The 17,500-nt window shown below is 37.3% G+C and overlaps 1 protein-coding gene across 1 annotated transcript in view; it reads right to left on the minus strand.

Annotated features, from left to right (window-relative positions):
- LOC144955883 (protein unc-93 homolog A-like) overlaps positions 1-17,500 on the minus strand; it is a 29,543-nt gene that overhangs the window by 8,139 nt on the left and 3,904 nt on the right. Inside the window, exons 2-4 of the mRNA XM_078886137.1 lie at positions 9,178-11,822; positions 4,679-4,797; positions 291-404 (exon numbers count right to left, since the gene is read on the minus strand). Coding sequence (XP_078742263.1) covers positions 291-404; positions 4,679-4,797; positions 9,178-10,678 — 1,734 coding nt within the window. The 5' untranslated portion in view covers positions 10,679-11,822. The remainder of the gene's footprint in view (positions 1-290; positions 405-4,678; positions 4,798-9,177; positions 11,823-17,500) is intronic.

Below are 17,500 nucleotides of genomic sequence, written 5' to 3' on the forward strand. Positions count from 1 at the left end.
GTGTAATGTTACTTACTTGTATATAATCTGTAAGATTTAACTGATGTGTAATGTTACTTTCTTGAATATAATCTGTGAGAGTCAACTGATGTGTAATGTTACTTACTTGATTATAATCTGTGAGAGTCAGCTGATGTGTAATGTTACTTACTTGTATATAATCTGTAAGATTTAACTGATGTGTAATGTTACTTTCTTGAATATAATAATATATGAGAGTTAAATGATGTGTAGTGTTACTTTCTTGATTAAAATCTGTAAAAATTTAACTGATATGTAATGTTACTTACTTGATTATAATCAAGATACATAAATCCTTGTTGAATTCCATTAAACAAGAGGAGAGGAATGAGAAGACGAAGCGTTGGGTGTGTCACCAGTTGACTTGTGTGCTGTATTACAACCTACACAAATATAACGATACCAATGAAACCTATGGTGTATGAAATATTTTACAGCAATAATAATAATAATAATAATAATAATAATAATAATAATAATAATAATAATAATAATAATAATAAATAATAATAATAATAATAATGATAATAATAATAATAATAATACCAACAATAATGAGATTATTATTATCATCATCATCATCATCATCAACATCCTTAGAAAACTAAATTATTCTTTTCATGTTACAAAAGAAATCCTTAATAAGATCAATGTGTCAATAGTTCAAATTGTTATAACATTTGGAATCATTGCTGGGGTGGGGCCATCCCTGCTGGGGATAGAGAAAGAATAGATAAAATTGTAAGAAGAGCCGAAAGCTTTGTACAGTCCATCAATGTTTACACAACGTACCCTCTATGAAGAATATTCCTATTAAAATGTTTTGAACATCTTGAAATATAAACAACATCCTCTATTTTAGAATATAAAACGTCAGTTAGATCAGGCAGGGTGATAAGTATAAAATTTAAAAATCCTATGAACCCACTACAAAAAATGGAGCTTTAACTAGCGCATTATCCACTAAATGTGCTCAAAGCGCTTTACAAGGGGTCCCTGGCCAACAGCAACATTTAACATGTAGGACGGGACATGACGCGTGTTAGGCGATTTTACAATTTTTCGGACAAAGACAACGCTGTTAACGGCCAGGTACTCATTTTAAACCTGAGTACGGTGAGAGAATGTGAGTAAAGAGCCTTTTCCAAGGACTCAACTATGCGCCGAGCGCGATGCTCGAACCCAGGACCTTTCAATCCGAAAGCGAGTGTCATACCACTAGACCACATAACCACACATTAAAAGTTAGGAGACTTTTTCTGGCATTAAGATGGAGGTCAAGGACAGTGTCGATGGGTGAACAGTGGGTGTCAATATAATATGATACGTAATTATATAAAAAGGTACAAAATTAGGTAACTCGAGAGAATAACGTCTGTTTGTTTGTTTGTGTGTGTGTGTGTGTGTGTGTGTGTGAATCAGTGAGTGGGTGAAACACACACACAGAGGGAGAGAGAGAGAGAAAGAGAGAAAGAAAGAGAGAGAGAGAGAGAGAGAGAGAGAGAGAGAGAGAGAGAGAGGAAGATAATTTGGGAACAATGAAAGATTTTTATATGTTTATTTATGTATTTATTTATGTTTGTTTGGGGGGGGGGGGGGAGATGTTGTCGGTTTACTTCTATGTCGTCATTGTATTTCCTTTTTAGTATTTATTTGCTTAATTATTTTCCGAAATGCATCAGCCTATGACAATACCCATTGTAAATTTCCGGAAGTGGACAAATAAATTTGATCTTATCTTATCTTAAACTGACGGACAATCACGTAATACAAGAGAAAAATAGAATGCCATATCTAAGATTCACTGTTTGTTTGTTGTGGTCGTATATTGTAGATTGGCGGTTTGGGAGAACGTAGAACAGAACAGAAATATGTCGGTTTGAGCTGGAGGTTTGGAATGGCCTTTTGTTTGTTGTTTTTTAACATTAAGGCTCAGTCAGTGAGTTCTGGTTATCAGATAGACGGACGTTATCTTTTGTTGTCAACGATGGATTGACTGGACAATGACATTGAACACGTGACAATGGGTTCTCGTTGTGGGAGACTTTATAAAACTGTGGTAGGCTTGCCACCACCTCGCATCTCCAAGGGGATGGAGTCTCGGTCCCTAGTCAGTGTCAATAATACTGACTTTTGTCTTATTTTCAAGAACGCTATGGAAGTTTCAATAGAGAGAATTTGACACACGTCTCCAACCCTTTCGCTGACCAAAGTGTCTTTCTCTCTTTATTACATCTCAACTGTAGACCAAAGTGTCTTTCTCTCTTTATTACATCTCAACTGTAGACCAAAGTGTCTTTCTCTCTTTATTACATCTCAACTGTAGACCAAAGTGTCTTTCTCTCTTTATTACATCTCAACTGTAGACCAAAGTGTCTTTCTCTCTTTATTACATCTCAACTGTAGACCAAAGTGTCTTTCTCTCTTATTACATCTCAACTGTAGACCAAAGTGTCTTTCTCTCTTTATTACATCTCAACTGTAGACCAAATTGTCTTTCTCTCTTTATTACATCTCATCTGTAGACCAAAGTGTCTTTCTCTCTTTATCACATCTCAACTGTAGACCAAATTGTCTTTCTCTCTTTATTACATCTCAACTGTAGACCAAATTGTCTTTCTCTCTTTATTACATCTCAAATGTAGACCAAATTGTCTTTCTCTCTTTCTTACATCGCAACTGTAGACCAAAGTGTCTTTCTCTCTTTCTTACATCGCAACTGTAGACCAAAGTGTCTTTCTCTCTTTATTACATCTCAACTGTAGACCAAATTGTCTTTCTCTCTTTATTACATCTCAACTGTAGACCAAATTGTCTTTCTCTCTTTACTACATCTCAACTGTAGACCAAAGTGCCTTTCTCTCTTCCTTACATCTCAACTGTAGACCAAAGTATCTTCCTCTCTCTTTATACATCTCAACTGTAGACCAAATTGTCTTTCTCTCTTTACTACATCTCAACTGTAGACCAAAGTGCCTTTCTCTCTTCCTTACATCTCAACTGTAGACCAAAGTATCTTCCTCTCTTTATCACATCTCAACTGTAGACCAAAGTGTCTTTCTCTCTTTATTACATCTCAACTGTAGACCAAAGTGTCTTCCTCTCTTTATCACATCTCAACTGTAGACCAAATTGTCTTTCTCTCTTTATTACATCTCAACTGTAGACCAAAGTGCCTTTCTCTCTTCCTTACATCTCAACTGTAGACCAAAGTGTCTTCCTCTCTTTATCACATCTCAACTGTAGACCAAAGTGTCTTTCTCTCTTTATCACATCTCAACTGTAGACCAAAGTGTCTTTACTCTCTTTATTACATCTCAACTGTAGACCAAAGTGCCTTTCTCTCTTTATCTACATCTCAACTGTAGACCAAATTGTCTTTCTCTCTTATATTACACTCTCAACTGTAGACCAAGGTGCCTTTCTCTCTTTATTACATCTCAACTGTAGACCAAAGTGTCTTTCTCTCTTTCTTACATCTCAACTGTAGACCAAATTGTCTTTCTCTCTTTCTTACATCTCAACTGTAGACCAAATTGTCTTTCTCTCTTTCTTACATCGCAACTGTAGACCAAAGTGTCTTTCTCTCTTTCTTACATCTCAACTGTAGACCAAATTGTCTTTCTCTCTTTCTTACATCTCAACTGTAGACCAAAGTGTCTTTCTCTCTTTATTACATCTCAACTGTAGACCAAATTGTCTTTCTCTCTTTATCACATCTCAACTGTAGACCAAAGTGTCTTTCTCTCTTTATCACATCTCAACTGTAGACCAAAGTGTCTTTCTCTCTTTCTTACATCTCAACTGTAGACCAAAGTGTCTTTCTCTCTTTCTTACATCGCAACTGTAGACCAAATTGTCTTTCTCTCTTTATCACATCTCAACTGTAGACCAAAGTGTCTTTCTCTCTTTATCACATCTCAACTGTAGACCAAAGTGTCTTTCTCTCTTTATCACATCTCAACTGTAGACCAAAGTGTCTTTCTCTCTTTATACTTCAACTGTACCAATGTCTTTCTCTTTACATCACTGTAGACCAAAGTGTCTTTCTCTCTTTCTTACATCTCAACTGTAGACCAAAGTGTCTTCAGCAAGAAACTATCAACAGCTGAGTGATGTGTACACGATTTACAATAAGTGTACCAAATAAATCTTCAAAATGATAATAGTGATTAAAAACAACAACAACAACAATAAAAAGAATAAAAATATTATTATTATTATTAATAATAATAATAATAATAATAATAATAATAATAATAATAATAATAATCATATATAATAATATATCATCATCATCATCATCATCCATCATCATCATCAATCATCATTCATCATCATCATCATCATCATCAATCATCATCATCACATCATCATCATCACCATCATATCATCATCACCATCATCATCATCCATCATTCATCATCACATCATCATCATCATCATCATCATCATCATCATCATCATCATCATCATCATCATCATCATCTCATCATCATCATTCATCACTATCATCACTCATCATCATCATCATCACACATCACTCTCATCATCATCACCATCACCATCATCATCATCATCATCATCATCATCATCATCATCATCATCATCATCATCATCATCATCATCATCATCATCACCATCATCAACCTTTTACCTCTTTAGGAGATTTTCCCGGACTTGCCCTGGCCCCGATTCTGTCCAGGAGAAAAACAACCAGCAAGACGGCGATGACACCGAACAGGACGTAAAACAACATCAGTTTCCACAACACACCTGGAGAGAAACAGACATGTTTAGACAACAATCATATTACACAACACACTTGGGGATATACAGACATGTTTAGACAACAATCATATTACACAACACACCTGGAGAGAAACAGACATGTTTAGACAACAATCATATTACACAACACACTTGGGGATATACAGACATGTTTAGACAACAATCATATTACACAACACACCTGGAAAGAAACAGACATGTTTAGACAACAATCATATTACACAACACACTTGGGGATATACAGACATGTTTAGACAACAATCATATCACACAACACACCTGGGGATATACACACATGTTTAGACAACAATCATATGACACAACACACCTGGGGATATACACACATGTTAGGACAACAATCATATTACACAACACACCTGGAGAGAAACAGACATGTTTAGACAACAATCATATCACACAACACACCTGAGGATATACACACATGTTTAGACAACAATCATATTACACAACACACCTGGGGATATACACACATGTTTGGACACATCTATTACACAACCCCTGGGGAACGACATGTTTAGACAACAATCATATTACACAACACACCTGGGGATATACACACATGTTTAGACAACAATCATATTACATAACACACCTGGGGATATACAGACATGTTTAGACAACAATCATATTACACAACACACCTGGGGATATACAGACATGTTTAGACAACAATCATATTACACAACACACCTGGGGATATACAGACCTGTTTAGACAACAATCATATTACACAACACATCTGGGGATATACACACATGTTTAGACAACAATCATATTACACAACACACCTGGGGATATACAGACATGTTTAGACAACAATCATATTACACAACACATCTGGGGATATACACACATGTTTAGACAACAATCATATTACACAACACACCTGGGGATATACAGACATGTTTAGACAACAATCATATTACACAACACACCTGGGGATATACACACATTTTTAGACAACAATCATATTACACAACACACCTGGGGATATACAGACATGTTTAGACAACAATCATATTTAAAAAATATTTTTAAAAATAATTCCCTTTATTCATCCCATAGGGGACATTTTTCTTTAGGGTCTATTCCAAGGGAAGACTGGAATAACCCAGGCGTCAGGCGCAGTGCAGCGCCGCAAATTTAGCTAAGGCTATGTGACTTGCTCAAGGCCACTCAGCGCGGCGGGTAGTCGAACTCGGTACTATTCGGGTACGAAGCAAGGACAGTACCGCTGAGCCACGCTGACCCGTTACACAACACATTTAAATCAATACAGACATGTGTGGTAAAGAAAACCCCAACAAATTACATAACACACCTAGAGAGCAACAGACAAGTGCAGATAACAATCTAATGACACAGGATACCTACAGAAATATAGACAAGTATAGAAATCAATCAGATTAGATGTGTGGCTGTGTGGTATGACACTCGCTTTCGGATTGAAAGGTCCTGGGTTCGAGCCTCGCGCTCGGCGCATAGTTGAGTCCATGGAAAAGACTCTTTACTCACATTCTCTCACCGTACTCAGGTGTAAAGTGAGTACGGGGCCATTAACAGCGTTGCCTTTGTCCGAAAAATTTTAATATCGCCTAATAGGCGTTATGTCCCGTCCTACATGTTAAATGTTGCTGTTGACCAGGGACACCCTGTAAAGCGCTTTGAGCACATTTAGTGGATATTGCGCTATATAAAAGCTCAATTATTAGAGAACACAACTCGAGAGATTCAGACATGGGAAGAAAATAGAGGGATTCCACTGTACGTGTAGGGAGATACAGAAATGTGTAAGTAACAATTACATTACACAACAGACCTGGAGAGATACAAACATGTGTAGAAAACTGTCAATTTTGACAATGCGTTTAAAGAGATGCAGACATAGAGAATTATCAGTTCCCAGACCATGCATAGAGGGACACAGACATGTGTAGAAAAAAAATTACACAACACTCGCCTAGAGATATACAGATATATAGACAGGAGTCAATTTCAACAACACACCTGAGATATAGAGACAATTAGACAAGAGTCAATTTCCGCAACACATCATTGAGTGATACAGACATATAGAGAACAGTCAAATACCTAACACACATTGAGAGATACAGACTTATAAACAACATACAAATTCTGCAATACACCTTTAAGTGATACAGACTTATAAACACCAGTCAAATTCCATATCACACCTTTGAGTGATACAGACTTATAGACACCAGTCAAATTCCATAACACACCTTTGAGTGATACAGACTTATAGACACCAGTCAAATTCCAAAACACACCTTTGAGTGATACAGACTTATAAACACCAGTCAAATTCCATAACACACCTTTGAGTGATACAGACTTATAGACACCAGTCAAATTCCATACACACCTTTGAGTGATACAGACTTATAGACACCAGTCAAATTCCATATCACACTTTGAGTGATACAGACTTATAGACACCAGTCAAATTCCATAACACACCTTTGAGTGATACAGACTTATAAACACCAGTCAAATTCCATAACACACCTTTGAGTGATACAGACTTATAGACACCAGTCAAATTCCATATCACACCTTTGAGTGATACAGACTTATAGACACCAGTCAAATTCCATAACACACCTTTGAGTGATACAGACTTATAGACACCAGTCAAATTCCATAACACACCTTTGAGTGATACAGACTTATAGACACCAGTCAAATTCCATAACACACCTTTGAGTGATACAGACTTATAGACACCAGTCAAATTCCATAACACACCTTTGAGTGATACAGACTTATAGACACCAGTCAAATTCCATAACACACCTTTGAGTGATACAGACTTATAGACACCAGTCAAATTCCATAACACACCTTTGAGTGATACAGACTTATAGACACCAGTCAAATTCCATAACACACATTTGAGTGATACAGACTTATAGACACCAGTCAAATTCCAAAACACACCTTTGAGTGATACAGACTTATAGACACCAGTCAAATTCCATAACACACCTTTGAGTGATACAGACTTATAGACACCAGTCAAATTCCATATCACACCTTTGAGTGATACAGACTTATAGACACCAGTCAAATTGCAAAACACACTTTTGAGTGATACAGACTTATAGACACCAGTCAAATTCCATATCACACCTTTGAGTGATACAGACTTATAAACACCAGTCAAATTCCATATCACACCTTTGAGTGATGCAGACTTATAGACACCAGTCAAATTCCATAACACACCTTTGAGTGATACAGACTTATAGACACCAGTCAAATTCCATAACACACTTTTGAGTGATACAGACTTATAGACACCAGGCAAATTCCATATCACACCTTTGAGTGATACAGACTTATAGACACCAGTCAAATTCCATATCACACCTTTGAGTGATACAGACTTATAGACACCAGTCAAATTCCAAAACACACCTTTGAGAGTTAGAGACAAGGGTTTTAAACCTGGAACGTATTTGGTCTTTCGTTATTTTCATTTTTTTCATTACATTATTAAGGATTTAAAAGCAGAACGTTTTTTCCTGTTTCCAAGATGTTCAATGTTTGTTTTTGTTTTTTTTCTATCGCTATAAGATATTATTTATTTGCAGCGACATATCATATCATATATCATATCATATATCATATCATATCATATATCATATCATATATCATATCATATATCATATCATATATCATATCATATCATATCATGTCATATCATATCATATCATATCACATCATATTGTATCAGTAATAGATTTTTTAAATGGACCAAGTTTTCCTGAAATGTCCTTAAAACAGAAGTAATAATAAAACATTACACAGTGCATTTTCTTGGAGATAAAAATATCAAAAAGGGAGAATCACATGAAAGCATAGAATAAAATTAAAAACACCAAACAAAACAAAAAACATTCATACTTATTATTGACATATTATGAAGGCTATTCAAATATGTGATCTATCGCCTCGACTGAGTGGTAATTATGTCAGATAACTCAAATAATGAAAGATTGAAATCCATGCTGAAAAAAACAATATGGGATTTAGGTAAAGTATTTCTATTTTCTATTAAAGAAAGCAGATATTGTTTACAAATGTGAGATAAATTAAAACGACATATTTCTAGTCAGCCTAAAGCTAAAATCTAATTTTGACAACTGGTTCACACGTCATTATACTGGGTCGTTAAGTGCCTTACCCAAGGAAACAAAGTCAAGGACATAGTTTTCCTATCATTGCCACCCGCCCTGTAGCTGATTACACTGAACATCGCTTCACTTTGTTAGAAGAACAAAATAATAGATGAAAAGCTAAACAAACATTGCGTCTTACCTGATAAAGGATCTTCTTCTGAAAGTGTCGGGTAAATACGAGGAGAGGGCCCTTCGCACTGGGATAGGGCCCCACATTTTGAAAGGTCAAGAGGGGCCTCCATCTCTATTGGGGCCTCATTTAGGGTCACGTCACCCCCGAAGCTCTCGTCAAACCCCATAGACAGGTTGGAAGAAAATCCTGGGCTTTGCATGCCGGGAAGTAGCATGATGTTTTCTGTGACATCATCTGCCAGGTCCATCCTTCGTTGCGAGAGCCACAAGGAAGATATGAGGTTTCCCCAAATATGTGTCGTTTGAAAACAGGCGAGGAAAATACCATGAAAACGAAATGTCTCGTCATCCACACTAGCACGTGATATTTTGGACCAATCAAAAGCAAGTTTATGAATGTAAGAGCTTTCAGCGCTCCAGACAATTCCCTGAGCTAGACCCATAAAGATAGAAGCGGGAACTAAAGTGTAGAAGGACGGGTGGGAATTGGCGCCGAACCATGCCAAGAATAATAACACGCCCAAACACAGCGCCCATTTTGCTGACAACATGTTGATAATGGCCGGTGCAATGAGGCATGACAAGACGGTGGCGATGTGAACGATCATCATGGCGATAGGCCCGAGGTTATCGGAGGCGTTGATGGAAGACTGAAGGTTTTGAATTGCCTGGAATGACGAGTAGATGAGGATAAAACAAATGCTAAGAACGATCAGGTTTTTGTTGAAGCGTAGCGTACTGGACAAAGATTTACGGACCTGTCCGACCGAAGTTGTGAGGGATTTGCGTTTATTATGAATGGGCAGAGATCTATTTGTTGTGTTCGGATTCCTGTGTTCAGGGTTCAGGTTTCCGTTCGTCTCATGGTCGCTGCGCAGTGGAACGGTTTGAATAAGGGTCACTTCCGTCATGGAAATGTCCTCGTGGGAGACAACTCGAAGTGCATCGAATGTATTATTCCTACCGCCACGGTTCAGAGAGTTCCGATTGCTGTTACAGCGCAATTCAAGGTCAAGGTCATCGTCTTCGCCGTCTGATTCCTGGTCTTTTTCTGGCGCTAATCTACTTTCGCTTTGTCTTGATTGGTCAGGAGGCTTTGGATTCAACTCAGAGTTCGGTGTTTGGGTTTCAGTTTTGTTTTTCTTATTGCTTTTTGATTTTTGTTTTTTGTTCTTTTCACATGGAGTGATTGAACTTGAGTTTTTGGTTGCTTTGATATATGATGTCTTTCTCTTGTGGCTGATCACGTCATCATTTTTTACGTCGGCAGCGCTTGGAGGATTGGACACGTTTGAGTCAAGGTGTTCCGTGCGAGTGGCACATCTGTAGCTTTCATTCCTGCTTCGATATTCCTGAGTGGCGAAGGTGTAGCTTGGTCTTCTAGGACGATACACTCCAAAGCCCATGCCCAGTCCACTAAAATCAAAGGGACGAAGGGAATGAGAGATGGTTGTGGAGGTTGTTGTGGTCGTTGTAGCTGCGTGGCCGTTGTTGCTGCTCGAAGACATCCTCGCCGTTTTCAAGTAGAATCAGCTTGTGGTGATAGGTTTGTGTCAAGAAAGATGGAGACTGAGGTCAACAACTGGGTACGGATGGATCGCTAGATCCTGTGATGGATGTATGGGTGGACAGATGGATTGCGTGATATGTGATTGAGTATAAAGCTGGGTCGATGGATAAGTGTTAATAAATACATGAAAAGATCAGCGGGTTGGTAGATGAATGGATCAAAGCATGGATGGATGGATAGATGATGAATGTCTCTACGTGTGGATGGAGGATATGGGTGGATGGGATGATGAACCGTTTGCTGAATTTATTGATTTATTGGTGGGGAGAAGCTTGGTCCAAAACGCTGTCAGTTTGACAGTATCCTGTGGTGCCAGTTTCACCAAATCAAATACGTGTTCTGTGTTCTAGTACTCCAAACACATGTATATCCCAGCAAATGCAAGATGTGTTCTATGTTCTAGTACTCCAAACACATGTAATTATCACCATCAATACGTGTCTGGTTCTAGTACTCCAAACACATGTAATTATCACCAAATCAAATACGTGTTCTATGTTCTAGTACTCCAAACACATGTAATTATCACCAAATCAAATACGTGTTCTATGTTCTAGTACTCCAAACACATGTAATTATCACCAAATCAAATACGTGTTCTGTGTTCTAGTACTCCAAACACATGTAATTACCAATCAAACTGTCGTTTAACTCCAAAATGAATTTACATCATGTTGTTCTGTGTTCTAGTACTCCAAACACATGTAATTATCACAAATCAATAGTGTTCTTGTTCTAGTCTCCAACCTATTCACCAAATCAAATACGTGTTCTGTGTTCTAGTACCAAAACATGAATATCACAAATCAATACGTTCTGTTTAGTACTCCAAACACATGTATATCCCACCAAATCTAAGATGTGTTCTATGTTTTAGTACTTTTGCAGATGAAATGAAAACACGAAATTTACAATAATCATCCACTCAGAAATATTCTCTCATTCCCACTACTTAATATTGTAGTTTATTTGCTTCACAAGGCAAGCTTGCCAAAACAAATTATGAGAGGCGATTTCATCCTCTAAAAATTACATTCATCCTCTTGACCGCCAAAGCAGGAAACAGAGTGAGAAGAATTGATCTGTAGAGAGAAAAAAAAAGTTTAAAAAACATGAAAGGGTTAAATTGGAGTTGATATAGATACAAATGTGTGACCCGTCCTCTCCAAACAGTGTTATGTCGAGATGATCTGTTGCGATGTCGATATGACCTAGTGTTATGTCGAGATGACCTAGATGATGGAAATACAATAACGGCTACAAATATGAGATTTTGGGTTTATTTCTATTCGTGATAGAAGTGGAGAATAAACACAAAATCGGACATTGAAAAAGACGGAGGGTTGGACTTTCTCATCACTTCATTTTTAAATTGACTTTTTTGGTCCTGATCTATTCCGACATAATACCGATTTAAATCCAGGCGACAGCGGGGGGAGGGAGGGTTTGCATGGGTCAATTTATCGATTTTATTTGGGGGGGGGGGGGTTTGCATGGGTCAATTTATTGATTTTATTTGGGGGGGGGGTTGCATGGGTCAATTTATCGATTTTATTTGGGGGGGGGGGGGGGTTTGCATGGGTCAATTTATCGATTTTATTTGGGGGGGGGGGGGGTTTGCATGGGTCAATTTATCGATTTTATTTGGGGGGGGGGGGGGGGTTTGCATGGGTCAATTTATCGATTTTATTTGGGGGGGGGGGGGGTTTGCATGGGTCAATTTATCGATTTTATTTTGGGGGAGGGGGGGGGGGGGCTATGTCACACGATAATACTTCTGCATTTTATTCTTTATCGGGAGTATAATGTATACAAAATTAGTTTAAGATGTATTGTTTTATATTAATTATAATGTATAAAATATGTTTAAGATGTATTGTTTTATATTAATTATAATGTATAAAATATGTTTAAGGTGTAATGTTTTATATTAATCATAATGCATAAAATTGGTTTGATGTATTGCTTATAAAATTAGTTTAAGATGTATTGTTTTATATTAATTATAATGTTTTTTTTATTTCAAGATTTATTGCTTTAAATTAATTTTAGTTTTACAATGAATGCCCCTTAGCTCTGTATCAATAAACGAAAACAGAAAATGTGGACGTTTCGGATTTCCCCTTTATCAACAAAACATGATGAAAGAAACACTACAGAGGCACGATGTAATATGTGATAATGGCGTTGTAAACTGACATTCTTCAAACTGATTTATCACATTTTAGGGGCGAGAGGTCACTTTATATTAGATTACAGATGAAACGAAATTGACGTCACTCAACTCTTTGCTATTGTTTTTAACCATCCATTGATATGAGCAGTTTTTACTATATTGTATCCGTCAGACTCCACACGTTTATGGTTACAACTAGTTTTGTGGGTTGGTACGCTATATCCGGTTGGCGGATTGTTGTCAGTTTTTTTTAACTAGACGCACAGCATCAATAGCTGATTGCTGACATGACCCAAGCACTGACCACAGCAGGCCAGTCTATCTGTCTTTCCTTGTCCATGATTGACCACACCAGCTGTTGCTGGATATCGGCATAATCTATTTTGTTCAAGTCAAAAAGTCTATTTGGAATATTGACGATTGTTGTGGCGCCATCTTGTCAGAAAAGACTCCAACTCGTGACGAGAAGACGAATTCTTTGAAGTCTCAGGTTAGACTCGTTGTGACAAGTTTGGAACCATCGATCAAATTGATTGATACTCAAAGTCCAGGTTGTGTCATCGAACTGGAAAAAGTGTTTGACCAGAGTCCATGAAAGTGGACTGGTATCGTGCTAGGATCAGACGTGACATCCGATGGCCGAGGGAGACCGGATCGATGGCAAGATGGGTTTAATTTAATTTGGCCTCTCCCAGCCGTCGGTTCACAATAATACCCAGTCATTTTGAATTAACTCCCTTTACCCCTCCCTCCTAACGGAAGTTGTTAACTCGTTTAGAATTTGTGTCTTCTTCCCTTTGTATTTTTCTTTTCTACTTCCGTTTCATCTCGGCTGTCGATTGGGAAGAACTGAAATTGTCTGAGTCGTCTCAATTATAGTAAAAAGTGTTGAATATTTGAATCCTTGGTCAGCAAAACCAGGAACATAATTCGAATCGATATGTTCCTGGTTTTGCTGACCTAGGATTCATATATATATATATATATATATATATATATATATATATATATATATATATATATATATATAATATATATATGTGTGTGTGTGTGTATGTGTGTGTGCGAGTGTGTGTGTATGTGTGTGTGTGCGAGTGTGCGTGTATGTGTGTGTGCGAGTGTGTGTATGTGTGTGCGAGTGTGTGTGTATGTGTGTGTGCGGGTGTGTGCAAATCAAGACTGTACATTCATTGTGTAGTGAAACAGAATTCCCCCCGTGTTGTGTCCGGGGTCCCTCAACTGAGAAGGTCAAGAATAGCCCAACGCCAAGCCAGCGGGTCGTAAAAGGCGACAAATGGGGTGTGAGTCCCCTTTTTGAATCACCTGGACCTCCAGGTTGGGGGTTGGCGAAGGGTTAACACCCCTTCCGTAAAACTCAAATTGTTTCAGAAAAACAGACGGACAAATCAAATCCTTTTTTTTTTTAGCTTGGGCGACCGAAGAGTTTCTGCATTGACAGAGACATGGAACGAGATTGTAAAAAGTTATCTCAGGAAAGAGAAGGATGGAAACTGTTTATCTGTGGCCTGCACCCTGACCCAGAGTGAAAAAGGCAATGATGATGATGATGATGATGATGATGATGATGATGATGATGATGATGATGATGATGATGATGATGATGATGATAATGATGAAAATGATGCTGAAGAAGGATTTATGTTTAAAGAAGTACAGAAGAATGCAGTGACGACTCAATCGAAAGTGATAAAACATATGAATATATATATATATTTATATATATATATATATATATATATATATATATATATATATATATATATATATATATATATATATATATAAACAAGATCAGTCATGTACAGGGTATACATCCATAGAGAAAATATCACAAGACCAGCCCCACACAAGATAGAGAACGATCTTAAGACCAGTCATATACAGGATCAAAAATCATCCCAAGATTAGGCATACACACGATAGAAATACATCACAAGACCATCGTTCACAAGATATAGGAAAGCATCACAAGACCTGTCATACACACGATAGAAATACATCACAAGACCTGTCATACACACGATAGAAATACATCACAAGACCTGTCATACACACGATAGAAATACATCACAAGACCTGTCATACACACGATAGAAATACATCACAAGACCTGTCATACACACGATAGAAATACATCACAAGACCTGTCATACACACGATAGAAATACATCACAAGACCTGTCATACACACGATAGAAATACATCACAAGACCTGTCATACACACGATAGAAATACATCACAAAACCTGTCATACACACGATATAAATACATCACAAGACCTGTCATACACACGATAGAAATACATCACAAGACCTGTCATACACACGATAGAAATACATCACAAGACCTGTCATACACACGATAGAAATACATCACAAGACCTGTCATATACAAGATATAGGAAAACATAACACGACCTGTCATACACACGATAGAAATACATCACAAGACCTGTCATATACAAGATATAGGAAAACATAACACGACCTGTCATACACACGATGAAAACATCAGAAGACCAGACATATACTATAGAAGGCTTAGACCAATCTCTGCAACCTTCCTCTGTGTTCATTTGTCAGAAAAGGCCATTATGGAATAGTCTGACTTTTTCTAACTAAAACTCCTTTTTTATTTTGGTCAGAAAAGGCCATTATGGAATAGTCTGACCTTTTCTAACTAAAACTTCTTTTTTATTTTGGTCAGAAATCTTTCACTTGAAAAATCGATGGATAAAAATAGCCTCAACCTGTTGTAAAATGTACAATTTTTAGACTTTAAAAGACTTTGTTTCATTTTATCTCAGGTTTGAAATGTTGTGACAACTTGAAAGTACTTTTAATTGATCGATATTTGAATTTTAAGTCGGCAAGCCAATTTTGTTTTAAAAGGTGAGTTGCCAGAAGGCAACAGCACTGGTGACCCAAGCATCCCAATTATGACCGACATATTTTATTCATGCCTCAAGGGCGACAATCCTGGCATCATAGTGACGTATGGTCACGTGGGACAGGGCGTCCACGAGCTGTAGATTTATCTCTACATTTATTTTCAACTCTATATTTCCCTTTATTTTTCCGTGTTTTCCCTAATATGTCTTTCCATATTTGTCCATTTTTGTTTTAATTCTTGTAACGCTCAATAATTCTGTTTTATCTACTTTAGTTTTCAGCAAATATGTAGGCACGGCAATAGACTTTCGGAATAAGTGAAGAAAACGTGATTTCTCTCGTGGAAATAAACAACAATAGGACATTAAATGGAGGCTTTAGTGTTTCATTCATCGTGTTTTGATTATAAAGGGGATAGCCGAAACGTCCAAATTATCTGTGTTTATTTAATAAATGGAAGCCTCCATTTAATTTCCTATTGTCGTTTTTGTCTTCGATGTTCAAGCAGCAACGTTTTAATTTCTAGAGTTGTGAAAACTGCTCATTGTTCTTTCCTTCCCTCTTTTTTTAGGGTTTTACGTGGCTTTGGACACTTTTAGGTCATTTCAGTGCCTGTAAAAAAGGGAAAAAAGGGATAGTAAAAAAATATAGATGAACAATTGAAAACACATGAGAAAAATTAAGCCAGAGGGGACTATTTCAAATAGAAAACAGACTCCAAGAGCACACTGTACTGTCCGTGTATTTAGTTCACCCAAAAGTCTCATCCAGACACAAGCGTAGGATTCCATAGAAAGGAACACACTCAAATGTTTACAAATCATAATATATTCAATCCAACGAATATAACTGTCCATAACAGATAGATGATTTACATGGAAATAATATCATCTCCCAAAACTTACACCATACATTTGACTGTTTCCCTCTCCGCCAAGGACTCCGGCAAGGGCCGTACAAAACCAAGTAACTCCATTCCAAAACAAAGGCAGAAAGCAACTTAGAAAACATAAATTGGGGGATAGAGGGCAGAGCAAGGGGCTTCCTGTCAAAGGACCCCACTCAGAACAAAGCTGATTCCAGTCAGTACAAAGCTGAGTCCACTCAGGACAGGCTATGCTGCTGTTTTTAATCCAGAGGCGTTAGAGTTTGTGTTTTACAGCATAACGTCGGGACCATCTTACTACACAAACACTATTACCCATCCAACCACTGGCCAAGCTTAACATTGCTTGAGTTTTTGTTACAAGTCAAGGCATCGTACCGCTGTTCCAGCGAGCCACATTCTAATAGAAATGTAACGTTGGTGTTACAACCCAGATGTGCTCAGCATTTTGAAACGTCAGTTTATGCCACAGAAGTCAGTTTGTTAATTCATAAAGTTATATGGACCCAGAAATGAATGGAACGAAATTGACGTAACTCAGTTCTTTGTTATTGTTATTTGACAGCCATGTTAATGATTACTTCTCAGAAAATTCAGTCAATCAGACGATAAACATGTAAGGTTACATAAAGTTGTATGTGACTGAAGGATGCTGTGAGTATTTTCCCTAAATGCATAGCATCCATAGAAGCGGTCTGATAGCTTGAGACTTTGGTACTCTATCAATTAATCTATCGTATCCGCCATTTTGACAAGATTATTTAGTTATTCATTAATTCAATTTA

This window comes from Berghia stephanieae, chromosome 10 (genome assembly GCF_034508935.2).
Source record: "Berghia stephanieae isolate SIO BIC M18660-M18661 chromosome 10, UCSD_Bste_1.3, whole genome shotgun sequence".
Taxonomy (NCBI): Eukaryota; Metazoa; Mollusca; class Gastropoda; order Nudibranchia; family Aeolidiidae; genus Berghia; species Berghia stephanieae.